The sequence below is a fragment of the Salmo salar genome, chromosome 04 (genome assembly GCF_965601325.2).
Source record: "Salmo salar chromosome 04, fSalSal1, whole genome shotgun sequence".
NCBI classification, from domain to species: Eukaryota; Metazoa; Chordata; class Actinopteri; order Salmoniformes; family Salmonidae; genus Salmo; species Salmo salar.
In genome coordinates, this window is record NC_138294.1 from 89,223,014 (window position 1) to 89,250,128 (window position 27,115).

Consider the following 27,115-nt stretch of genomic DNA (forward strand, 5'->3'; position numbering starts at 1 on the left):
GTTTCTTCATCACTTATTTTTCAGCCTAGGCTATTCGTTTTTAGACTTTTCTTTTTTACTGTCGAGAAAATGCTTCAGCGGGGATATACACTCATAATGTTAGGCTTACGAGCTGGAATTGGATATTGTGAGGCCAAATTCTCACAATATCCAATTCCAGCTCATAAGCCTAACACACTTTAATACAGGCCCCTACCAATATAGCAAAATTAAACCGCATCGCGGAATAACTGTGATAACGCGAATAATCAGCGAGATTTTACAACGACTATGAGTGTTTGCAGTTGTCAAGCGAGATGTTTTTTTCTCTTTACAGTTATTACGAGAGGAATCAATACGATATCTCCCAGGTTCACACCTTCAGCCAATCCCATAACTATAGTACTGACCCATTAGGATGATATTCACGCCATACTATCCTGTAACTACAATGTTTATGTACTTTCAATGATTGATAATCTGCCTTTTACAGGGGTCATCGCGTTTTAGTCTTTCTTCATTTAAAAAATAAATATATTATTATTCTACTTTTATGTCACTGGTCACAAACATCAATGTATTATTTTTGAATGCAATAGGCTATATATAAAGAATCAAATAACTTATGTAAAATATTATACAAATAAATCAAGATACAACAAATTACATATTGGCAGAGTTTGCTAAGGGCTGATCAAGTGTTTGACGATCAGATAACACCCATGGGCCTAACCCTTGACAAACGCTTTCCTAACTCAAAGCGTGTAAACCAAGGACTGATGTCAATGGGAGATTCATACACCCGTTGTTTGTTTGTTACGTTGTTCATGACATCATAATAAAAACAAGACACTGTCAAAAACAATCATATATTTTCCCCGAATTAGCCCACACCCCAGTCTTTGTATATCATTGAAGAGCAAATGCTAAGGTTTTAATTTTTATAGCCTGTAAATATTCAAACAGGTATTTCTATGCATAAAGGGGAAGCCTATTACTGGGGAGTCTACTTCCCTCTGAACATGTCTTATAGCAATAGTGTCTTACTACTCCAAAACAGAGAGAAATGCATTGACAACCAATGCTTGTACCAAACAGGTTTGCAACTAGTGAGAAGATAGTTTACATTTTAGTCATTTAGCAGATGCTCTTATCCAGAGCGACTTACAGTAGAGTGCACACATTTGTCATTTGAGTCATTTAGCAGACACTCTTATCCAGAGCAACTTACAGTAGAATGCATACATTTTTTTTTTTTTTTTTTTAAATACTGGTCCCCCGTGGGAATCGAACCCACAACCCTGGCGTTGCAAGCGCCATGCTCTACCAACTGAGCTACAGTGGGCCTATAGTTCATGACCCATGTATTGAGTTGGGAGAATGAATCATCCAGAACTCCATATAAAGTCCCTGTGTAACAGATGACGTGTTGTGCCTGTCTGTGGCTGTTCAGACAGAGGGGTTACATGGGCCTCCAGATTCTACAGATAGTAGTTTACCTCACAGTGGCCCCAAACCTCAGTACAGACATCACTATGTGGGCCATCTGGACTGGACTCTCCCTGCCTGGCTGACAGCCTGGTCTGGGGGGTGCATCCCAAACGGCACCCATTCCCTACTTAGTGCACTTATTTAAACATGGTCCTTGGGGCTCTGGTTAAAAAGTAGCGCACTATCTAGGGAATAGAGTGGCATTTGGGATGGATCCTGGAGACATTTTGAAGACCATTGTCTGCCAGCTCTAGGCTAATGGACTGGACATCACCATAGCCAACCCACAACAAAGACAAAAACCCTGACAGACAGACAGCTTTATAAACGTGCCAACATATGTCCTCTTTTTAATTTGAATACCAGTATGCAAATGAACAAGGATTTCAGCTCTCAGTAGCTCTCAGTCAGATCCCTGTTCCTGTACCTGTTACGCCCTCATTTTGATGTTACTCTCTCTCAGTGCTTTCTGTTCCATTTCAATCAAGTCTTCTTCCAGTAAGTCACTCAGAATCAGAATGGCCTCAGAGTACAGCTGCTGCAGCCTGCAAGAGGGACGCTCTTTTTTTAATTGTATATCTCTCTTCATCACACTTTAGTTACCTTACTTTTCATAATTATAGCCTCTAGAATTACCAGTCATTACAGTAGCTAGATATCAGCACGCACACACACGCACACACACACACACACACACACACACACACACACACACACACACACACACACACACACACACACACACACACACACACACACACACACACACACACACACACACACACACACACACACACACAAATGCTTTCTTTACAAATGAGATATCACCCTTTCATTTGAGAATACATAAAGCAGCTTTATCAAGGCCTTATATCAACTGAAAGTGTTTTTACTATAAAAGACATAAACCGTGTGTACAGATTTATGGTCTATAGTCATTTAGTTGTAGATTTCTTAGGATGTGGTTTCATGATTTGAACCTGAAACAAAATGACAACCAAAACTGTTGGTTGTTTGGATGGTAAAAACGTGTAGAAGACTGGATAACGATGGTGCATGTTGTTACAAGCCCTACACCGACAAAACTACTATAATCACGCAGGTCCAGAGGAAAAAAATGTAGTAATTACCCAAATCATCATCTTTGCGTCAAACATAATTTTTGACGAAGTTGACACGTGACATTCATTTAAGGATTATGGCACCAAGTCTACTATCGTCAGGATGAAGCTTAGAAAAACATGAGACTTCATTATGCAAAATTCACATCATTAGATGTATCCATTTCTAAACTGGATATTCTAGAAAAACAGCTTAGAAATGTTTCCATAACATCCAGGTTTCTAGCATAAGACAAAAAAAACATAGTTCTGATTTGAAAAGTGACTCCGGTCCATGTATTGAAGAAGAAAGTCAATAACAGCAATTCAAACAGAGTTTTTAAATGGACATGTGGAATGTTGTGATCCCTCTAGCTCCACTTCATGGCTGTCATAAACCTCTCTCTCAAACCCTATTCTCTTTTCCTACTTTGCACAAACACTCAATTGAGTAAAAAAAACAAAAAAAACAACAACATCTATCTGTCTTTCTAACTCTCGTTTACTGTCTGTTTGCCCCTCACAGAAGAATCATTAACCCTTTATAGGAGAGAGTCTGTTTGGCTGTGACCCAGATAGGACTCTGATTGTGTGTGTGTGTGTGTGTGTATGTGTGTGTGTGTGTGTCTACATAAAAGGTCTCTGAGACAGACGTTTGGTGGTAAGCTAGCTCAGTTAACAATACATTTAGTGCTTGGTTAACTGGGTCCCAAATTCCATCATGCACTATATAGGGAATAGGGTGCCATAGGGCTCTGGTCTATAGTAGTGCACTATATAGGGAATAGGGTGCCATAGGGCTCTGGTCTATAGTAGTGCACTATATAGGGAATAGGGTGCCATAGAGCTCTGGTCTATAGTAGTGCACTATATAGGGAATAGGGTGCCATAGAGCTACTTGTTCAGACTGTAGGGTGCCTACTTGTTAACATTGTAGGATATTGTAGGGTTCCTACTTGTTCAGACAGTAAGGTGCTGTGGGGCTCCTACTTGTTCAGACTGTAAGGTGCTGTGGGGTTCCTACTTGTTCAGACTGTAAGGTGCTGTGGGGTGTCTACTTGTTCAGACTGTAAGGTGCTGTGGGGTTCCTACTTGTTCAGACTGTAAGGTGCTGTGGGGCTCCTACTTGTTCAGACTGTAAGGTGCTGTGGGGTTCCTACTTGTTCAGACTGTAAGGTGCTGTGGGGTTCCTACTTGTTCAGACTGTAAGGTGCTGTGGGGTTCCTACTTGTTCAGACTGTAAGGTGCTGTAGGGATCCTACTTGTTCAGACTGTAAGGTGCTGTAAGGTGCTGTGGGGTTCCTACTTGTTCAGACTGTAAGGTGCTGTAGGGATTCTACTTGTTCAGACTGTAAGGTGCTGTAGGGTTCCTACTTGTTCAGACTGTAAGGTGCTGTAGGGTTCCTACTTGTTCAGACTGTAAGGTACTGTAGGGATCCTACTTGTTCAGACTGTAATGTGCTGTAGGGTTCCTACTTGTTCAGACTGTAAGGTGCTGTAGGGATCCTACTTGTTCAGACTGTAAGGTGCTGTAGGGATCCTACTTGTTCAGACTGTAAGGTGCTGTAGGGATCCTACTTGTTCAGACTGTAAGGTGCTGTAGGGATCCTACTTGTTCAGACTGTAAGGTGCTGTAGGGATCCTACTTGTTCAGACTGTAAGGTGCTGTAGGGATCCTACTTGTTCAGACTGTAAGGTGCTGTAGGGATCCTACTTGTTCAGACTGTAAGGTGCTGTAGGGTTCCTACTTGTTGGCAGTGGTGTCCTGGTGATCCAGGGTGGTCAGGTAGATGTCTATGAAGGACATGCTGGTACACAGGTCCTCCATCACAGTGTAATCAGTGTGACGCAGAGACTTGTTGAACTGTTCCACTAGCTTGGTGAAGTTGCCTGTCTGTATGGAGGGAGGAGAGCAGACTGGGGTTCAAACGCTATTCGAAATCTTTAAAATAGCTTTAGCATTTCCTTTAGCCTGTGACTAATTATATTGGTTCCATTGCGCCAGGCATGCTCAATCGAGCCCAGATTAAGTATTTTAAATGATTTCAAATAGTTTTTGAACCCAGGTCTGGAGAAGAGCGTGTTAAGTAGGTCATGTTTGGATGTCTGTCGCAAGTGTCATTCACAAAATGGCTAGTGGTGTCAATCACTCACAAAATGGCTAGTGGTGTCAATCACCACAAAATGGCTAGTGGTGTCAATCACCACAAAATGGCTAGTGGTGTCAATCATTCACAAAATGGCTAGTGGTGTCAATCACCACAAAATGGCTAGTGGTGTCAATCATCCACAAAATGGCTAGTGGTGTCAATCATCACAAAATGGCTAGTGGTGTCAATCACCACAAAATGACTAGTGGTGTCAATCACCACAAAATGGCTAGTGGTGTCAATCACCACAAAATGGCTAGTGGTGTCAATCATTCACAAAATGGCTAGTGGTGTCAATCACCACAAAATGGCTAGTGGTGTCAATCACCACAAAATGGCTAGTGGTGTCAATCACCACAAAATGGCTAGTGGTGTCAATCATTCACAAAATGGCTAGTGGTGTCAATCACCACAAAATGGCTAGTGGGGTCAATCACCACAAAATGGCTAGTGGGGTCAATCACCACAAAATGGCTAGTGCTCCAGGATGTGGGCACACAGGGTGAAAAAGTCAAGAATCAAGTCAACACCTGTTAGTGCATGCATCGGTATCCCACAACGTAAACCAACCTTAGTCCTAACTAACATTAGGGGCTCCTGAGTGGCGCAGCATTCTAAGGCACTGCATCTCAGTGCTAGGGTATCGGCACTACATACCCTGGTTCGATTCCAGGCTGGGTGGTGCACAATTGGCCCATTGTTGTTAAGGTTTGGCCAAGGTTGGTGGTCATTGTAAATAAGAATTTGTTCTTAACTGACTTGCCTAGTTAAATAAAGAGTAAAATAAAAAATTAAATAGTCTCACCGTAAACCTAACCTGCATGTCCCAAATACCACCCTATTCCCTTTATAGTGCACTCCTTTTGACCAAAGTACACAGTATAGGGAGGGGACAGAGTGAGTGTCACCTGGCTCTGGATCAGATTCCTGATCTCATTCTTCTGTCTCTGGATGATGGCGTGTTTCTTCTGCGTCAGCGAAGCCTCCCGTTCACTTTGTACCTCATTCTCGAAACGCTTCGTTGTATGCTGAAGAAAAAAACACATGAAAAAGTATTGGATTCCTAGCTATGATTTTTACAACTGGTTTTCAAATCTGTAAATGCATAATTCCTAGTGCACTGTATATTAACCCCTAAAAGTCGATTGCACTTTTAATGCATGGGTGTGTCATAGTTCATATTAAGACCAACACGTACATGAATTACAACATTATTTGAAATACAAATTGTCTTTTGTTTTTTTGCATTTAAGAACTTTTTCTATATAAAAACTGGTAGCTTTTTCCTTAAACCAGTTGCTAAAAGCCGTCCACGGAGCTTAGGAGCAGAGGCTAAGATCCGTATTTATTTTCAATTACCTTGTTATGTTTATTCAGAGATCCATTACAACCAGCACCCCCCCCCCCCCCCCCCCCCATGTTAGAGGACGGAAATAACACTTCACACACTAGCTAAGAAATAGGTTACATTATCACATTATAGCAGCTACCCAAAGGAAACCCAGAGGGTCTCCCTATCCATCCATCCCCTCCCATCACTCTGGATGTGTCCCAAACGGCACCCTATTCACTCACACACACACGCACACACATGCACACGCACGTCAAAAGATTGGACACACCTACTTATTGAAAGGTTTCTTTATTTGTAGTATTTTCTACATTGTAGAATAATGACGAAGACATCAAAACAATGAAATAACACACATGGAATCAGGTACTAACCAAAAAAAAAGTGTTAAACAAATCAAAAGATTTTATATTTGAGATTCTTCAAAGTAGCCACCCTTTGCCTTGACAGCTTTGCACACTCTTGGCATTCTCTCAACCAGCTTCATGAGGTAGTCAACTGGAATGCATTTCAATTAACAGGTGTCCCTTGTTAAAAGGGAAGGAAATACTCCACAAATTAATGCATTTGAGCCAATCAGTTGTGTTGTGACAAGGTAGGGGTGGTATACAGAAGATTATGGCAAGAACAGCTCAAATAATCAAAGAGAAACGACAGTCCATCATTACTTTCAGACATGAAGGTCAGTCAATGCAGAAAATTCCAAGAACTTTCAGTTTCTTCAAGTGCAGTCACAAAAACATCAAGCGCAATGATGAAACTGGTTCTCATGAGGACCGCCACAGGAAAGGAAGACCCAGAGTTACCTCTGCTGCAGAAGATAAGTTCCTTAGGTACCAGCCTCAGATTGCAGCACACATAAACACTTCAGAGTTCAAGTAACAGACACATCTCAACATCTACTGTTCACAGGAGACTGCACGAATCAGGCCTACATAGTCGAATTGCTGCAAAGAAACGACTATTAAAGGACACCAATAAGAAGAAGAGACTTGCTTGGGCAAAGAAACACGAGCAATGGACATTAGCCCAGTGGAAATCTGTCCACCGGTCTGATGAGTCCAAATTTGAGATTTTTGGTTCCATCCGCTGTGTCTTTGTGAGACGCAGAGTAGGTGAACAGATGATCTCCGCATGTGTGGTTCCCACCGTGAATCATGGAGGAAGAGGTGTGATTGTGATTTGCTGGTGACACTGTGATTTATTTAGAATTCAAGGCACACTTAACCAGCATGGCTACCACAGCATTCTGCAGCGATACGCCATCCCATCATTTGTTTTTCCAACAGGACAATGACTCAACACACCTCCAGGCTGTGTAAGGGCTATTTGACCAAGAAGGAGAGTGATGGAGTGATGGTTTGGGATGAGTTGGACCACAGAGTGAAGGAAAAGCAGCCAACAAGTACTCAGCATATGTGGGAACTCCTTCAAGACTGTTGGAAAAGCATTCCATCTGAAGCTGGTTGAGAGAATGCCAAGAGTGTGCAAAGCTGTCATCAAGGCAAAGGGTGGCTACTTTGAAGAATCTCAAATATATTTTGATTTGTTTAACACTTTTTTGGTTACTACATGATTCCATATGTGTTATTTCATTGTTTTGATGTCTTCACTATTATTCTACAATGTAGAAAATAGTACAAATAAAGAAAAACCCTAGAATGAGTAGGTGTGTCCAAACTTGACTGGTACTGTATGTATATATGTACACAGTGCATTCGGAAAGTATTAAGACCTCTTTCCATTTTAAACATTTTGTTACAGCCTTATTCTAAAATGGACTAAATAACAATTTTTCCTCATCAATCTACAGACATATTTTTTGCAAATGTATTAAAATAAACAGCAATACCTTATTTACATAAGTATTCAGACCATTTGCTATGAGACTCGAAAATTGAGCTCAGGTGGATCCTGTTTCCATTGATCATCCTTGAGATGTTTCTACAACTTGATTGGAGTCCACCTGTGGTAAATTCAATTGAATCGACATGATTTGGAAAGGCACACACCTGTCTATGTAAAAGGTCCCACAGTTGACAGTGCATGTCAGAGCAAAAACCAAGCTGTGAGGTCAATGGAAATGTCCGAGACAGGATTGTGTCAAGGCACAGATCTGGGGAAGGGTACCAAAAATATTCTGCAGCATTGAAGGTCCCCAAGAACACAGTAGCCTCCATCATTGTTAAATGGAAGAAGTTTGGAACCACCAAGACTCTTCCTAGAGCTTGCCGCCAGACCAAACTGAGCAATCGGGGGAGAAGGACCTTGTTCAGGGAGGTGACCAAGAACCCGATGGTCACTGACAGAGCTCCTCTGTGGAGATGTGAGAAACTTCCAGAAGGACAAACATCTCCGCAGCACTCCACCAATCAGGCCTTTATGGTAGAGTAGCAAGACGGAAGCCACTCCTCAGTAAAAGGCACATGACAGCCGGCTTGGAGTTTGCCAAAAGGCACCTAAAGGTCTGTCAGACAATGAGAAACAAGATTCTCTGGTCTGATGCCAAGCTTCACATCTGGAGTAAACCTGGCACCATCCCTATGGTGAAGCATGGTGGTGGCAGCATCATGCTGTGGTGATGTTTTTCAGCAGGAAGGACTGGGAGACTAGTCAGGATCAAGGGAAAGATGAACAGAGCAAAGTACAGTGAGATCCTTGATGAAAACCTGCTCCAGACCTCAGACTGGGGCGAAGGTTCACCTTCCAACAGGACAACGACTATAAGCCCGCAGCAGAGACAACACAGGAGTGGCTTCGGGACAAGACTATGAATTTCCTTGAGTGGCCCAGCCAGAGCCCTGACTTGAACCCCATCGAACATCTCTGGAGACATGAAAATAGCTGTGCAGCGATGCTCCCCATCCAACCTGACAAAGCTTGAGAGGATCTTCAGAGAAGAATGGGAGAAACTCCTTAAATACAGGGGTGCCAAGCTTGTAGCGTCATACCCAAGAAGACTCGAGGCTGTAATCGCTGCCAAAGGTGCTTCAACAAAGTACTGAGGAAAGGGTATGAATACTTACGTAAATATTTTCAATACATTTGCAAAAATGTCTGAAAACCTGTTTTGGCTTTGTCATTTTGGTGTATTGTGTGTAGAATGATGAAGGGGGAAAAAATGCTATTTAATTCATTGTAGAATAAGGCTGTAACGTAACAAAATATGGAAAAAGTCGAGGGGTCTGAATACTTTCCGAAAGCACTGTATTTTTTATTTTTTTTATTTAACAAGGAAAGTCAGTTAAGAACAAATTATTATTTACAATGACGACCTACACCGGCCAAACCCGGACGATGCTGGGCCAATTGTGCGCCGCCCTATGGGACTCCCAATCACAGCCGGTTGTGATACAGCCTGGATGTGTGTGTGATATATACAGTGGGCTCCAAAATTACTGGCACCCCTGACTGACAATGCACAAACAATACTTTAAAAAATATAAACAATATAATTATAGAGATGAACTCAAAATACCAACGTGAGAAATACTGTACTTTATTAATGTTTCAATGGAACCAACCAAAATCATACAATTCTTTAATACAAAATAAATTTAACAAAAATCAAGGTTTCATAATTATTGGCACTCCTCATTTAGTACTTAGTGCAACCACCTCTGGCAAGGATAACAGCATGGAGTCTTTTCCTGTAATGTTTGACAAGGTTAAGGAACACATTTGGAGAGATTTTGGACCATTCCTCTATGCAGATCCTTTCAAGATCCTTCACATTCTTGGGTTTGTGCTTATCAACTGCCCTCTTCCACTCAGCCCACAGGTTTTCTATTGGATGAAGGTCCGGCAACTGAGATGGCCATGGCAGAACATTGATTTTGTTGTCACAGAACCATTTCTGTGTGGATCTTGAGGTATGTTTTGGATCATTGTCTTGTTGGAAAGTCCACCTACGGCCAAGTCCTAGCCTTCTGGCAGAGGCAACCAGATTGTCAGCCACAATTGCCTGATACTTGAAGGAATTCATTATGCCATCAATCTTAACCAGTGCCTCTGGACCTCTGGAATTAAAACAGCCCCAAAACATCACTGACACCCCTCCATATTTCACCGTGGGTATGAGGTTCCTCTCCTTGTATGCATCTCTGTTTCGACGTCAAACATGCCGATGCTGTATCTGACCAAAACGTTCAATTTTGGTCTCATCTGACCAGAGCACCTTCTTCCAGTCATAATTGAAATGACATTTGGCGAACTCCAAGCGCTTGCGTCTGTGTCTTGGGGTCAGAAAGGGCTTTCTTCTGGCAACCCTTCCAAAGAGCCTGTGGTTGTGGAGGTGGCATCTGATGGTGCTTTTTGAAACCTGGTGACCCCAAGACGCCACCAAGGCCTGCAATTCTTTCACAGTGATTCTTGGGGATTTTGTTGCTTCTTTCACCATCCTCCTCCCTATCCTGGGGGGGCAAAATGCATTTGCATCCTCTATCCGTGAGGTTTTCAACTGTTCCATATCTTTTGAATGTTTTTATAATTGCCCTGACAGTGCTCAGTGGTATATTCAATCGTTTGTGGATCTTCTTGTAGCCATTACCAGATTTATGAAGGTCTACGACCATCTGTCTGTTTTAAACTGCCAGTTCTTTTGTTTTCTTTATGGTGTTGGATGACAGCGGGATATTGCATGTGTGTTACCTCATTTTTATACCCTAGTGAAACAGGAAGTGATGTAATGGCTCAATATAGTTCCTTAAGACTTAGATAAACTTAAAATAAGTGGAATTTAATTTGTGGTTTAATTTTGGTAGATGTTATTTACAATAATCTTTAAGGGTGCCATTAATTGTGAAACCTTGATTTGGAGAACATTGATTTTTAATTAAATCAATAAATAATTTTGGTTGGTTCCATTGAAACCAGCCATTATTTCTCACATGTTGGTATTTTGAGTTCATCTCTATAATTATATTGTTTATATTTGTTTAAGTATTGTTTGTGCATTGTCAGTCAGGGGTGCCAGTAATTTTGGATCCCACTGTATATATATATATATATATATATATATATATATATATATATATATATATATATATCTATGGGCCCTGGTTGAAAAGTAGTGCACTATAAAGGGAATAGGGGGCTATTTGAGATGCAACCAGCCAGCCGTGTCTCACAACCAGGAAGTTCACTGGACATTTTATGCTTTAGAGAATTATAATTTTTCTATGTAGAGGAATAAAAGAAGGTGGACAATGTTAACTCCCCTGCCGTCCTCTACCTCTTCTCTCCTTCTTCTCATTCACACACACACACACACACACACACACACACACACACACACACACACACACACACACACACACACACACACACACACACACACACACACACACACACACACACACACACACTCTCTCTGGGGTATTTGGATTGCAGAGTGCTGGCGGTGCAGTGCTATGTGAAGCTGAAGTTGTAGGGAGTGAACAAATTATATCCTGAGGCCGCATTCATTGTAGCTGGGGACTTTCCGAATTTCCTCCTGAAATTCTATCAACACATCTCCTGTCCTACACGCGGAGAGCATACGCTTGACAATTGTTACTCTCCCCTCCGGGACGGCTACAAGGCCCTCCCCCCGCACTCGCTCTGGCAAATCAGATCACGCTCCATCTTGCTCCTCCCCTCCTATAGGCAGAAACTTAAGCAGGAAGCACCAGTGGTAAGGACTGTTCAACGTTGATCTGACCAATCAGAATCTATGCTTCAGGACGGTTTTGATCACACGGACTGGGAAATATTCCCGGGTCGCCTCTGAGAATAATATAGTAGGACTCGGTTCATCAGGAAGTGCATAGAGGATGGTGTTCCCCCTGATGATTAGAACTTATCCAAAACAAAAACCCGTGGATAGATGGTAGCATTCGTACAAAAAACTTAAAGCGCGAACCACCACATTTAAAACACGCAAGGTGACTGGGAACATGGACAAACAGACCAGCTATGACCTCCGTAAGGTGATCAAAGAGGCAAAACAACAGTACAGAGATGATTTGATTCGCAATTCAACAGCTCATTTACATTTGAGTCATTTAGCAGACGCGCTTATCCAGAGCGACTTACAGTAGTGAATGCATACATCTCATTTCATACATTTTTTTTTCTGTGCTGGCCCCCCGTGGGAATCGAACCCACAACCCTGGCGTTGCAAACACCATGCTCTACCAACTGAGCTACAGCTCAGACACGAGACCCATGTGCCAGGGACTCCAGACAATCATAGATTATAAATGGATAGCAAGCCAAGTCGCAGACACTGACGCCTCTCTCCTGGACAAGCTTAACACCTTCTCCCACTTCGAGGAAAACAACACAGAGCAGCCGACGTTTGCCCCCATCGCTCACGAGGAATGTGTGCTCCCGATCTCCGAGGTTGACGTAAGAAATTCAATCTTGTTAACCCTCGCAAGGCTGCCAGCCCAGATGGCATCCCAAGTCGCGTCCTCATTGCATGTACAGACCAGCTGGCTGGAGTGTTTACGAACATATTCAATCTCTACCTATACCAGTCTGTTGTCCCCACTTGCTTCACGATGCCAACCATTGTTCATATACCCAAGAAAGCTAAATGTAACTGAACTAAATGACTATCCCCTAGTATTACTCACTTCTGTCATCATGAAGTGCTTTGAGAGACTAGTTAAGGTTCATATCACCTCCACCTTACCTGACACCCTAGACCCAATACAATTTGCATACCGCCCCAACAGATCCACGGACAACGTAATCTCCATTGCACTGCACACTGCCCTATCCCACCTGGACAAGAGGAATATATATGTAACAATTCTGTTCATAGACTACAGCTCAGCCCTCAACACTTCAGTGCTCTCCATGTTCATCACTAAGCTCTGGGCCCTGGGTCTGAACCCCTCCCTTTGCAACTGGGTCCTGGACTTCCTGACAGGCCGACCTCAGGTGCTGAAGGTAGGCAATAACACCTCCGCCACACTGATCCTCAACATGGGGGCCCCACAAGGGTGTGTTCTCAGCCCCCTCCTGTACTCCCTTGTTCACCCATGACTGTATGGCCACGCACGTCTCCAACTCAATCATCACGTTTGCTGACGACAACAGTGGTAGGCCTGATTACCAACAACGATGAGATTCCTGGAAAATAACCTCTCCCTCAGACGACAGCGTGGTGAAGAAGGCGCAATAGCACCTCTTCAACCTCAGGAGGCTGAAGAAATTTGGCTTGGCCCCTAAGACCCTCACAAACTTCTACAGATGCACCATCCTGTCGGGCTTTAACACCGCCTGGTACAGCAACTGCACCACAGGGCTTTCCAGAGGGTGGTGCGGTCAGCCCAACACATCATCCAGTGCACACTACCTGCCATTCAGGACATCTACACCACCCGGTGTCACAGGAAGGACAAGAAGATCATCAAGGACCTCAGCCACCCGAGCCACGGCCTGTTCACCCCGCTATCATCCAGAAGGCGGAGACAGTACAGGTGGCATCAAAGCTGATAGAATCTGTTTATCTCCAGGTCATCAGATTGTTAAACAGTCATCACTAGCTGGCCTTCGCCCAGTATCCTTCCCTGAACCTTAGACATTGTCACTAGTCAGATACCAGCCAGTAATCTACCCTGCAACTTAGAGACTTAAGAGTCATTAAACACTGGACACTTTAAATGTTTACATAATGTTCACTGAGTACTGCCCCTATATATAGGACCATCCACCCCTACCTGGGATATGGATGCATGAAGACCTGAGGGTGGAAACGTTGTAACAATAAAAAATAAAAAAAATCACCTGGGAGCATGAATGCATTCAACTGAAATGTGGCTTCCACATTTAACCCAACCCCTCTGAATCAGAGAGGTGCAGAGGGCTGTCATAATCCACATCAACGGCTTTGGCACCCGGGGAACAGTGGGTTAACTGCCTTGTCAGCGACAGATTTTTACCTTGTCAGCTCAGGGATTCAAGTCAGCAACCTTTCAGTTACTGGCTCAACGCTCTAACCACTAGGCTACAGCAGTGTTTAGAATTTTCCATTTAATTTTCCATACTGTTTTACCCACTTTATACTGTATGCCTATACTGTTTTCTAGTCATGGCTCATCCTATATAACTGCTGCAGTAAACACATTTTCTATTCACATACACACCATTCATATGCATCGGCTGTCCCCACTAGGTATTTTATTTGTATTTTTTTGGTATTTGATTAGGATCCCCATTAGCTGTTGCAAAAGCAGCAGCTACTCTTCCTGGGGTCCACACAAAACATGAAACATAATACAGAACATCAATAGACAAGAACAGCTCAAGGACAGAATGACATACATTTTTTTTTATAAAGGCACACGTAGCCTACATATCAATGTATACACACAAACTATTTAGGTCCAATAGGGGAGAGGCGTTGTGCCGCGAGGTGTTGCTTTATCCGTTTATTGAAACCAAGTTTGCTGTTTATTTGAGCAATATGAGATGGAAGGAAGTTCCATGCAATAAGGGCTCTATATAATATGGAATGTTTTCTTGAATTTGTTCTGGATTTGGGGACTATGAAAAGACCCCTGTTGGCATGTCTGGTGGGATAAGTGTGTGTCAGAGCTGTGTGTAAGTTGACTATGCAAACAATTTGGGATTTCCAACAAGAAGTGATGCAGTCAGTCTCTCCTCAACTCTTAGCCAAGAGAGACTGGCATGCATAGTATTTATATCAGCCCTCTGATTACAATTAAGAGCAAAACGTGCTGCTCTGTTCTGGGCCAGCTGCAGCATAATTAGGTCTTTCCTTGCAGCACTGGACCACACGACTGGACAATAATCAAGATTAGACAAAACTAGAGCCTGCAGAACTTGCTTTTTGGAGTGTGGTGTCAAAAAAAGCAGAGCATCTATTTATTTTACGGACAGACCTCTCCCCATCTTTACAACCTTTGAATCTGTATGTTTTGACCATGACGGTTTACAATCTAAGGTAACGCCAAGTAATTTAGTCTCCTCAACTTGTTCAACAGCCACACCATTCATTACCATACTCAGCTGAGGTCTAGAGCTTAAGGAATGATTTGTACCAAATACAATCCTCTTAGTTTTACAGATGTTCAGGACCAGTTTATTACTGACCACCCATTCCAAAACAGACTGCAACTCTTTGTTAAGGGTTTCAGTGACTTCATTAGCTGTGGTTGCTGATGCGTATATGGTTGAATCATCAGCATACATGGACGCGCATGCTTTGTTTAATGCCAGTGGCAGGTCATTGGTAAAAATAGAAAAGAGTAGAGGGCCTAGAGAGCTGCTGTGTGTTACACCACACTTCACATGTTTGACATTAGGGAAGCGTCCATTAAAAAAAAAAAAAAACCTCAGATCTATTAGATAGATTGCCATATCGTGGATTCAGAGCTGAGGTTGAAAAGCCATAACAAGTTTTTTTCAACAAGTCATGGTCAATACAATCAAAGGCAGCACTGAAATCTAACAGTACAGCTCCCACAATCTTCTTATTATCAATGTCTTTCAACCAATCATCAGTCATTTGTGTCAGTGCAGTACACGTTGAGTGCCATTCTCTATAAAACATGCTGAAAGTATGTTGTTAATTTGTTTACAGAGAAGCATTGTATTTGGTCAAACACCATTTTTTCCAACAGTTTGCTAAGAGCTGGCAGCAAGCTTATAAACTCAGCAAAAAAAGAAACGTCCTCTCACTGTCAACTGCATTTATTTTCACCAAACTTAACGTGTAAATATTTGCATGAACATAACAAGATTCAACAACTGAGACAAACTGAACAACAAGTTCCACAGACGTGTGACTAACAGAAATGGAATAATGTGTGCCTGGGTCAAAATCAAAAGTAACAGTCAGTATCTGGTGTGGCCACCAGCTGTATTAAGTACTGCAGTGCATCTCCTCCTCATGGACTGCATCAGATTTGCCAGTTATTGCTGTGAGATGTTACCCCACTCTTCCACCAAGGCACCTGCAAGTTCCCGGACATTTCTGGGGGGAATGGCCCTAGGCCTCCCCTCTGATCCAACAGGTCCCAGAAGTGCTCAAAGGGATTGAGATCCGGGCTCTTCGCTGGCCATGGCAGCTCCAGAGTACAGGCCTAGGGGTAACGTTCATTCCTTCCTTATTTGGATTTTTACGAATTATCTTTGAAAGACAGGGTCCTGAAAAAGGGACGTTTCTTTTTTTGTTGTTGCTGAGTTTAGGTCTGCTATTAGAACCAGTAAAGGCCACTTTACCACTCTTGGGTAGCAGAATTACTTTTGCTTCTCTCCAGGCCTGAGGCCAAATACTTTCCTCTAGGCTCAGATTAAAAATATGACAGATAGGAGTGGCTATAAAGTCAGCTACCATCCTCAGTAGCTTTCCATCTAAATTGTCAATGCCAGGAGATTTGTCATTATTGATCATTAACAATTTTTCCACCTCTCCCACACTAACTTTACAAAATTCTAATTTGCAATGCTTTTCTTTCATTATTAGTTTTTTTTATGCATGAATATAATTGCTCACTGTTCGTCGTTGGCATTTCCTGCCTAAGTTTGCCCACTTTGAAACAAATCATGAAATAATTGGCAACATCAAATGGTTTTGTGATGAATAAGCCATCTCATTCAATGAAAGATGGAGTTGAATTTGTCTTTCTGCCCATAATTTCATTTAAAGTACTCCAAAGTTTTTCCCCCCCATTATTCTTTATATCATTGATCTTGGCTTCATAATACAGTTTCTTCTTCTTTTTCTTGAGTTTAGTCACATAATTTCTCAATTTGCAGTAAGTCAGATGTGCAGCCAGACTTATTAGCCACTCCTTTTGCCCCATCTCTTTCAACCATACCGTTTTTCAATTCCTCATCAATCCATGGAGCCTTAACAGTTCTAACAGTCAGTTTCTTCACAGGTGCATGTTTATCAATAATTGGAAGAAGCAATTTCATAAATTAATCAAGGGCAGCATCTGGATGCTCCTCATTAATCACATCACACCAACAAATATATTTAACATCATCCACATAAGAGTCACAGCAAAATCTTTTGTATGATCTCTTATACACTATTTAAGGCCCAGCTGTTGGAACTTTCCTGGATATAGCCACTATATTGTGATCACCGCATACAATGGGTACGGATACAGCTTTAGAACAAAGTTCTACAGCATTGGTAAAAATGTGATCAATACATGTGGATGATCTTGTTCCTTTAGTGTTTGTAAAAACACCCTGGTAGGTTGATTAATAACCAGATTACAGTAAGACGTTTCCTCTTAAGCAGACAGCTTGATGAAAACCAGTTAATATTCAGGTCCCCAAGAAAGTAGACCTCTCTGTTTACATCGCATACACTACCAAGCATTTCAGATATATTATTTACATACTGACTGTTAGCACTTGGTGGCCTATAGCAACACCCCAAACGGAAAGATGTGCCAAGTGAACCTGCAACCACAACACTTCAATAACACTTGACATAAGATCTTCTCTAAGCATTACAGGGATATGGCTCTGAATATATACAGCAACATCTCTCCCATAAGCATTTCTGTCTCTTCTATAAATGTTATATCCTTGTATTGCTACTGATGTATCATCAAATGAATTATCTAAGTAAGTGGCTAATATATGAATGTTATCTGACGTTAGCAAGTAATTGATTTCATGAACCTTATTTCTAAGGCTACATATATTAATATGGGCTATTTTCATCCCTTTCCTGGGTAGCTTATCAGATATAGACATACTACTGAAAAGAGCAAACAAAGCAAGAGAAAGAAAATACATTCAGCAGTCCATTAATCAGTTAGGTGTGTGTGTGTGTGTGTGTGTGTGTGTGTGTGTGTGTGTGTGTGTGTGTGTGTGTGTGTGTGTGTGTGTGTGTGTTTGTGCTGAGGGGTTGAAGCTATGAACCCAAAGGCTTGGCTCTCTCATCCCTTCCAGGCTTCTGGGAGGGAGGGTGAACAATGAGCCTGTCATAGCAGATGTAAGCAATGTCCCCACGCGCTCTGGCAGCTTTCATGGCTGGGATCAGTTCTTTCCTCTTCTGGCACACAGCTTCAGGATAGTCCTCATTGAGGAAGATATACGTTCCTCTCGAGTTCTTGGCGCTTTCCAGAACAGCTACCTTGTCCTTGAACCTCAGGAACTTGACCACTATCGGCCTGGGCCTGTCACCTGGGCCGGTGGTGGGTTTTCCAGTCCTGTGGGCGGGCGCTGCACCTCAATCTTCCTATGGTTCATCTACAATTTCTCAGAGATCATTTCTCTCACTTTGTCCTCAGACTCCGTCCAGGTCTCATGTGGAGATTCTGCAATTCCGTCCACAACCATGTTGTTCTGCCTTGATTGTACCTCGAGATAGTCTGATTTATCTGTCATTGTTATCATGGATTAACACACAGAACTGATGTCATCTCTCAATGACTTACAGATTGCTGTTATCTTGCCCTTCTGTTTCAACTCATTGAGCTGACCCTGGGAGAACTGCAAACTGTTCTTCAGGTCCTGGACCTCTCTGGTCAGGTTGTCCATTCTTTTATTAGTAGAATCCATGGGTATTTGGACTAAACTCTTGAAACTATTTTCTTGTTGTTGTAACAACTGCTTATAGGTCTCTTTTTGTTTGTTTAAAAGATCCTTCACGTGTGATAGAGAGATACCACTGTCCTCAACGGTTCTCCCACCGGCTTTGGTCTTTGTCATGGTAGCTAGCAACGTATGTTAGGCTGTTACTCCTCTCAGTTCCAGACAGGGCAGGTCACGGGGAAGATTGAAAACAACAAACAGCAGGGATCTAGACAGCCACAAACCCAAAACAATCCGCGGTGCCAGCCACAATTGTTAACCTCTCTAGGGTAGGGGGCAGTATTTGCACGGCCGGATAAAAAACGTACCCGATTTAATCTGGTTATTACTACTGCCCAGAAACTAGAATATGCATATAATTGTTTGATTTGGATAGAAAACACCCTAAAGTTTCCAAAACTGTTTGAATGGTGTCTGTGAGTATAACAGAACTCATATGGCAGGCAAAAACCTGAGAAGATTCCAAACAGGAAGTGCCCTCTCTGACCATTTCTTGGCCTTCTACCCTCTCTTTATTGAAAACTGAGGATCTCTGCTGTAACGTGACACTTCCTACGGCTCCCATAGGTTCTCAGAGGGCGCCAGAACGTTAAATGATTACTTTGCAGCCCATGGCTGAAAAACAGTAGCGCATTTGGTAAGTGGTCGATCTGAGAACAATGAGACGGGGGCGCGCGTGCACATGAAGAGTCCATTTTAGATTTTTAGTCTTTGAACGAAAACAGGGTTTCCCGGTCGGAATATTATCGCTTTTTTACGAGAAAAAAAATCGCATAAAAATGTATTTTAAACAGCGGTTGACATGCTTCGAAGTACGGTAATGGAATATTTAGAATTTTTTTGTCACGATACGCGAGAACCAAACCAACATTTGTTATTGAAGTAGAAGTCCTGGGAGTGCATTCTGACGAAGAACAGCAAAGGTAATCCAATTTTTCTTATAGTAAATCTGAGTTTGGTGAGTGCCAAACTTGGTGGGTGTCAAAATAGCTAGCAGTGATGGCGAGCTATCTAATCAGAATATTGCAAAATGTGCTTTTGCCGAAAAGCTATTTTAAAATCGGACATAGCGATTGCATAAAGGAGTTCTGTATCTATAATTCTTAAAATATAGTTATGTTTTTTGTGAACGTTTATCGTGAGTAATTTAGTAAATTCACCGGAAGTTTGCGGTGGGTATGCTAGTTCTGAACGTCACATGCTAATGTAAAAAGCTGGTTTTTGATATAAATATGAACTTGATTGAACAAAACATGCATGTATAACATAATGTCCTAGGAGTGTCATCTGATGAAGATCATCAAAGGTTAGTGCTGCATTTAGCTGTGGTTTGGGTTTATGTGACATTATATGCTAGCTTGAAAAATGGGTGTCTGATTATTTCTGGCTGGGTACTCTGCTGACATAATCTAATGTTTTGCTTTCGTTGTAAAGCCTTTTTGAAATCGGACAGTGTGGTTAGATTAACGAGAGTCTTGTCTTTAAAATGGTGTAAAATAGTCATATGTTTGAGAAATTGAAGTAATAGCATTTCTAAGGTATTTGAATATCGCGCCACGGGATTCCACTGGCTGTTGAGTAGGTGGGACGATTTCATCCCACATACCCTAGAGAGGTTAACCACATCGCAGGCTGCGTACAAGAAAACCCAGCTAGCTTGATATGCAGCTAGCTAGCAGCTAGGCTAGCTGCGAAGCCAAATAGCTCCTCAGACCCGTCCTTGGTCGGCAGGATCACTGGAAAGATACAAGCGCTCCCAGCAACTGATTCCAACTGCGTTGCTGGTTCCAAACTAAGACGCTAGATAGCTACCAAGGACCTTCCAATACACTTTCAAACAACAAACTTTTCAAACAAATAAAAACTGAGCTCTTCGGTTAAAGAAGGATTTTAAGCCTTAAGACAATTGAGACATAGTGTGCCATTCAGAGGGTGAATGGGCAAGACAAAATATGTAAGTGCCTTTTATATGGGGTATGGTAGTAGGTGCCAGGCGCACCAGTTTTAGTGTGTGCTTCAAGATGTCCACCATTATTCCTGGACCCAAGAAAGAAAACGGTAACTGAACTCAATGACTATCGCCACGTAGCACTCACTTCTGTCATCATGAAGTGCTTTGAGAGGCTAGTTAAAAATCATATCACCTCCACCTTACCCGACACCCTAGACCCACTTCAATTTGCATACCGCCCCAATAGATCCACAGACAATGCAATCGCACTGCACTATTCCATCTGGACAAGAGGAATACATATGTAAGAATGCTGTTCATTGACTATAGCTCAGCCTTCAACACCATAGTACCCTCCAAGCTCATCATTAAGCTCGGGGCCCTGGGTCTGAACCCCGCCCTGTGCAACTGAGTTCTGGACTTGCTGACGGGCCGAGCCCAGGTGGTGAAGGTAGGAAACAACACCTCCATTTCACTGATCCTCAACACAGGGGCCCCACAAGGGTGCGTGCTCAGCCCAAGCCACAGCCTATTCACCCCGCTACCATCCAGAAGGCGAGGCCAGTACAGGTGCATCAAAGCTGGGACCGAGAGACTGAAAAACAGCTTCTATCTCAAGGCCATCAGACTGTTAAATAGCCATCACTTGCCGGCTACCACCTGATTACTCAACACTGCACCTTAGAGGCTGCTGCCCCAAGTACATAGACATGGAATCACTGGTCACATTAAAACTGGAACACTAGTCACTTTAATAATGTTTACATACTGCTTTACTCATTTCATATGTATGTACTGCATTCTATTCTACTGTATTTTAGTCATTGCCACTCTGACATTGCTCGTCCTAATATTTATACATTTCTTAATTTCATTCTTTTACTTTTAGAGTTGTGTGTATTGCGAATTGTTAGTTGGGAACACAAGCATTTCATTACACTAGCAATAACATCTGCTAAATGTGTGTATTTGGCCCCAAAAAATGTATTTGGTTTAAAGACTTATATATTCCGGACTCTGATCCAGAAGCTAATTCCATGCAATTTTATCCATTTTGCTATGGGATTTTGTATTTAAAATAGCGCATTCTAATATTTATACTATTGTGCATTCCATTTTAGTTACACTGTTTATACACACAGCTTATTTATTTATATACTGGATCATTGACATAGCCCCCCCCCTCATCTCATACTCATCATCATCATCATACATACATACATACATACATACATACATACATACATACATACATACATACATACACAGTTGAAGTTGGAAGTTAACATACACCTCAGCCAAATACATTTAAACTCTGTTTTTCACAATTCCTGGCATTTAATCCTAGTAAAAATTCCCTGTCTTAGGTCAGATAGGATCACCACTTTATTTTAAGAATGTGAAATGTCAGAATAATAGTAGAAAGAATGATTTATTTCAGATTTGATTTCTTTCATCCCATTCCCAGTGGGTCAGAAGTTTACATACACTCAATTAGTATTTGGTAGCACTGCCTTTAAATTGTTTAACTTGGGTCAAATGTTTTGGGTAGCCTTCCACAAGCTTCCCACAATAAGTTGGGTGAATTTTGGCCCATTCTTCCTGACAGAGCTGGTGTAACTGAATCAGGTTTGTAGGCCTCCTTGCTCGCACACGCTTTTTCAGTTCTGCTTGCAAATTTTCTATAGGTTTGAGGTCAGGGCTTTGTGATGGCCACTCCAATACCTTGACTTTGTTGTCCTTAAGCCATTTTGCCACAACTTTGGAAGTATACTTGGGGTCATTGTCCATTTGGAAGACCCATTTGCAACCAAGCTTTAACTTCCTGTCTGATGTCTTGAGATGTTGCTTCAATATATCCACGTACATTTTCCTTCCACAAAATAGATGGCATCATGAGAAGTGCACCAGTCCCTTCTGCAGCAAAGCACCCCCACAAAATGATGCTGCCACCCCCGTGCTTCACAGTTGGGATGGTGTTCTTCGGCTTGCAAGCCTCCCCCTTCTTCCTCCAAACATAACGATGGTCATTATGACCAAACAGTACTATTTTTGTTTCATCAGACCAGAGGAACATTTCTTCAAAAAGTATGATCTTTGTCCCCATGTGCAGTTGCAAACCATAGTCTGACTTTTTTATGGCGGTTTTGGAGCAGTGGCTTCTTCCTTGCTGAGCAGCCTTTCAGGTTATGTCGATATAGGACTCGTTTTACTGTGGATATAGATACTTTTGTACCTGTTTCCTCCAGCATCTTCATAAGGCCCTTTGCTGTTGTTCTGGGATTGATTTGCACTTTTCGCACCAAAGTACGTTCATCTCTAGGAGACAAAACGTGTCTCCTTCCTGAGCGGTATGACGGCTGCGTGGTCCCATGGTGTTTATACTTGCGTACTATTGTTTGTACAGATGAACGTGGTACCTTCAGGCATTTGGAAATTGCTCCCAAGGATGAACCAGACTTGTGGAGGTCTACAATTTTTTTTCTGAGGTCTTGGCTGATTTCTTTTGATTTTCCCATGATGTCAAGCAAAGAGGCACTGAGTTTGAAGGTAGGCCTTGAAATACATTCACAGGTACACCTAGAATTGACTCAAATGATGTCAATTAGCCTATCAGAAGTTTCTAAAGCCATGACATCATTTTCTGGAATTTCCCAAGTTTAAAGGCACAGTCAACTTAGTGTATGTAAATTTCTGATCCACTGGAATTGTGATACAGTGAATTATAAGTGAAATAATCTGTCTGTAAACAATTGTTGGAAAAATTACTTGTGTCATGCACAAAGTAGATGACCTAACCGACTTGCCAAAACTATAGTTTGTTAACAAGAAATTTGTGGAGTGGTTGAAAAACGAGGTTTAATGACTCCAACCTAAGTGTATGTAAACTTCAGACTTCAACTGTGTATGGCTGTTCATATCCTTATTATATCTACAGCTGTACATATAATTCCTAGTATATCTACTGCTGTACATATAATTCCTAGTATATCTACTGCTGTACATATAATTCCTAGTATATCTACTGCTGTACATATCATTCTTAGTATATCTTCTGTAAATTCATCCGGTGTCGATACTGTACATATAGGTTGCATTTGGATTACTGTTACAGTGCTATTTGGGTTGTTAACCTTTTACTGTAGTGAGTTAATCAGAGTCACACAGTGTTTTTTGGTAGTCTTAAACAAATCTACTTTGAAACAAAAATGAATACATCTCATACACGGTTAGGGGTTTAACAAAAATAAGACACCTGTACCAAGTCAGATATAGAGTGGAAATGTATTACATTGAGTTTGCATCCAAATATTACATTTTATATACACATCACAGAAGACTGAAATATAACAAAACCATTTGACATAGAAACACTGGATTTTCAGCTGTTTAAAAAATATGTTTAATAATTATGAAATTATGAAGCATATTAATAACATTCCACCCATGAAGCCACTAGGTCACTTGACTGCAGGAAACTTGGATTCGTTCCGACATTTCTTGATTTCGTATATATATATTTTTTTTGTGATTATTTGTGTACTTATTTGACATTTTACTCCGTTGTTAGGAGCTAGTAACATAAGCATTTCGCTGACCCCGCTATAACATCTGCTAAACTGTGTAAACTTTGATTTGATTTTAAAGAGGTGGCCTGGTCGCTTGCTCTCTCCAGGGCGTCAGCTGTGCATAATTATATGAAGGGTCACATGTAGCCCAGCCTGAGAGCCGCCGTCCGGACATCACATCTGACTAAACCCCACAGAGACAGTACAGCACTGAGCTGAGCTGGCTTTGGCCCAGGAAGACAGGACGCATACAAAATGGAACCCTATTCCCAATACAGGGCACTACTTTTGACCAGGCAGCGTACACTATGTATGGGAATAGGGAGCAATGCCATTTGGGACTCCCATGAGGACAGGGAGCAGAGGGGTTCAACCTCAGTAGTAGTAACAACAACGGTAGTAGTCCAGTATAGTACGTACCTGGATCTCCATGATGACCACGCCGATGAACATGTTGAAGAAGATGAAGTAGCCGATAAGGATGAAGACGATGGTGAAGATGCGGCTGGAGTTCATCCCCAGGTCATCGAGGTTCTGCTGCAGATCAGTCCAACCATCTACCTGAGGAGAGCAGAGACGATAGGATAAGAGTTGAAAAATTCCAGTAGTTTTCCCAAAATGCCCAAGTTTTCCCAGAAATCACAGTTGGATGATTCCTGGAATCAGAAGGGAATATGGAAAACCTGGGAATTTGGGGGAAATTACCAGAATTTTGTAACCCTAGATGTTAATTATGTATGTTTCCTCAACATGCGCACTAAACAGACAGCATGTTGGGATATTGCGATGAAAGATACTGTTGTAGGAACATAACGTTGACATATTTCATACACGGCAGCACAACAAAAATGGCACTGACGTGAGAATACGACTGTCGACTGAACTGACAGTCTGGTGCAGGGGTTCTTTTTCAGCCTGGGACCCAAATGAGAAATGCACTGTTTTCCTGGGACCCAAGCTCATACACCACCCCCCCACCCCTTTGGGGTACCTTAAGTAAGATTTCCACCAGGATAGGTAGGTTATTCTTATTCATACTCACGGTCACTAAACTGAAAAGTGTGAAGAGTGCACAGCCCAGGTCTCCCCAGTTCTCAGGATCTCCAGTGTTAGGGTCTCCAAAGTAGTAATATCCAATTATGGCAAAGATGAACATGAGGAGAAACATCAGGCCCAGTACATAGACCACACTCTTCATGGTCTTGAACAGAGCTACAACCAACGCCTGTCAATCAAACAAAACAAATCTGACACCTGAGTGACCCCAAGAGATAACTGACTAACATGTATTATCCACCATCAACTCTAAAAAGGTATCCAAAGACCAACGTAACAGACACATGTGTATGGGCCTAGTATTGTAGGCCTAATGACGTCATTTTCACCTGTAGGCCCCGAATGAACGACACAGTCTTCAGCACGCGCAAAGAGCGAAATGCGCGGACGATGCGCATGGTCCCCATTGCACTGGAGTCCCCTCCATCAGAGAACATGGGAATGAATGAAATGACCAAAATAATAGCATCGAAAACATTGTAGCCATTTTTCCAGTAAACCCCGGGGTTAACGTACACCTTCATCAAGAACTCCATGGTGTAAATGGCCATGAAGAATTCGTCTGCAATCTGTTTGATGAAAATAGAGTGAAGGGAGGACTGGATTTGAGTAGAGGACATATTTGCATACAACAACTACTACTACAAAGCTTAGGCTTTGGAACTGTTACATTTTCCCTAAACGTAATTTGTGTATGCTTCTATGTCAGTGTTCGCAGTTTTGCTAATTGCAATCAGCAAATTACCCACCTCAAAGAATCCAAAAAGTTTGTATTTCAAATCATAGTCCGTCTCCAAAGCCATGAACAGAGCGTTGAGGATAATCGTGACCATAATCAAGCCATCGAACAGTGTTCTTTCAGTAATGTTGGCAATGTAATCGTAGAATTCGGTATCTTTTCTCCTGAATACAAAAAAAAATATTTAAAAAAAAAAAGCACAGTAGCCTAGCTAATAACAACTCTACATTTCAAATGAATTAGTCATAAACATCTGCAAAAAAACATGTTTTAAGTGGGCCAGCTGCATTGACGGGTAAACAGGCCTCAGGGTCAGACAAGTGTGTGTGTGTGTGTGTGTCCGATAAAGAGTTATGACATCTAACGTTTAAATTGAACAACAACAAAAAATGTGGTTTTTCTTTATCCTACACATTCGAACCCGCCGCTGTTGCTGCTGCTCTCCCAACAGCGTCCCAGTCAGATAATCTTCGGAGCGCTATCTGATTTGCTCCCTTTTGAATGATGAATCTAAAATATCCGCTTCCACTTTCTTTGACATCTTCATTTTGCTCCATCTTCATTCACAAAATCCTGAGGTAAAAGCATTGACTCTCGTCGAACTCCTTGGAAAAGGGAAAATAACCAGGTAGCACTCAACAACAATGACATCACAATGAAATGGAACGTATAAATTAAATAAAAACGTTGTTGTTTACACATCACAATGAAATGGAACGTATAAATTAAATAAAAACGTTATTGTTTACGCATCACAATTGACACTTCGCTAAGCCCCGCCTAATCATTTTGGGCAACCAATCGCAGCGCTCCGTTGGAGTGCAACATCTCTAGCATATTAGCCTCTTACGAGTCCCCAACAACCGGATGTTCCGGTTTTCAGGAGAAATGGAAAGTGAGCCTGTGACACAACTTCCGGACTTTAACAAGGTGACACCCCTGAGGTCTAATAAGAAACTGGAGACTGCTTCCAAGATGTCCAACCTTTGTTTCAAGGTAATCTACTTATATTTGCATACAGAGTGCTAATTACAGAATTACACCATGATATTTGGGAGGATTGCATGCACTAATCTTTTTTATAGACCCAATAATAAAGCCATCATTTAAATAGTACAAATGAATTACCTTTTAATGTGGCAGAAACACA

At 41.8% G+C, this 27,115-nt stretch overlaps 1 protein-coding gene across 1 annotated transcript; it reads right to left on the minus strand.

Annotated features, from left to right (window-relative positions):
• Positions 1-2: 2 nt before the first annotated feature.
• LOC106603966 (cation channel sperm-associated protein 3) lies at positions 3-26,738 on the minus strand. Its single transcript, XM_014198262.3, has 7 exons — positions 25,976-26,738; positions 25,556-25,795; positions 25,213-25,395; positions 24,591-24,731; positions 5,629-5,748; positions 4,319-4,464; positions 3-2,015 (listed from the first exon to the last, which is right to left on the minus strand). Exons 1-7 carry the CDS (start codon positions 26,057-26,059, stop codon positions 1,901-1,903), a joined length of 1,029 nt encoding a protein of 342 aa, XP_014053737.1. The 5' UTR covers positions 26,060-26,738; the 3' UTR covers positions 3-1,900.
• Positions 26,739-27,115: the final 377 nt, after the last annotated feature.

Bases quoted from the DNA above. Each gene is read 5' to 3' on its own strand.
- LOC106603966 (XM_014198262.3), bottom strand. From the start codon at position 26,059: ATGGTCACGATTATCCTCAACGCTCTGTTCATGGCTTTGGAGACGGAC. The intron at 25,796-25,975 runs GTGGGTAATTTG...TTCATCAAACAG, and splicing joins AACTTTTTGGATTCTTTGAG to ATTGCAGACGAATTCTTCAT. The intron at 5,749-24,590 runs GTACGTACTATA...TTTTTTCTTCAG, and splicing joins TGGTCATCATGGAGATCCAG to CATACAACGAAGCGTTTCGA.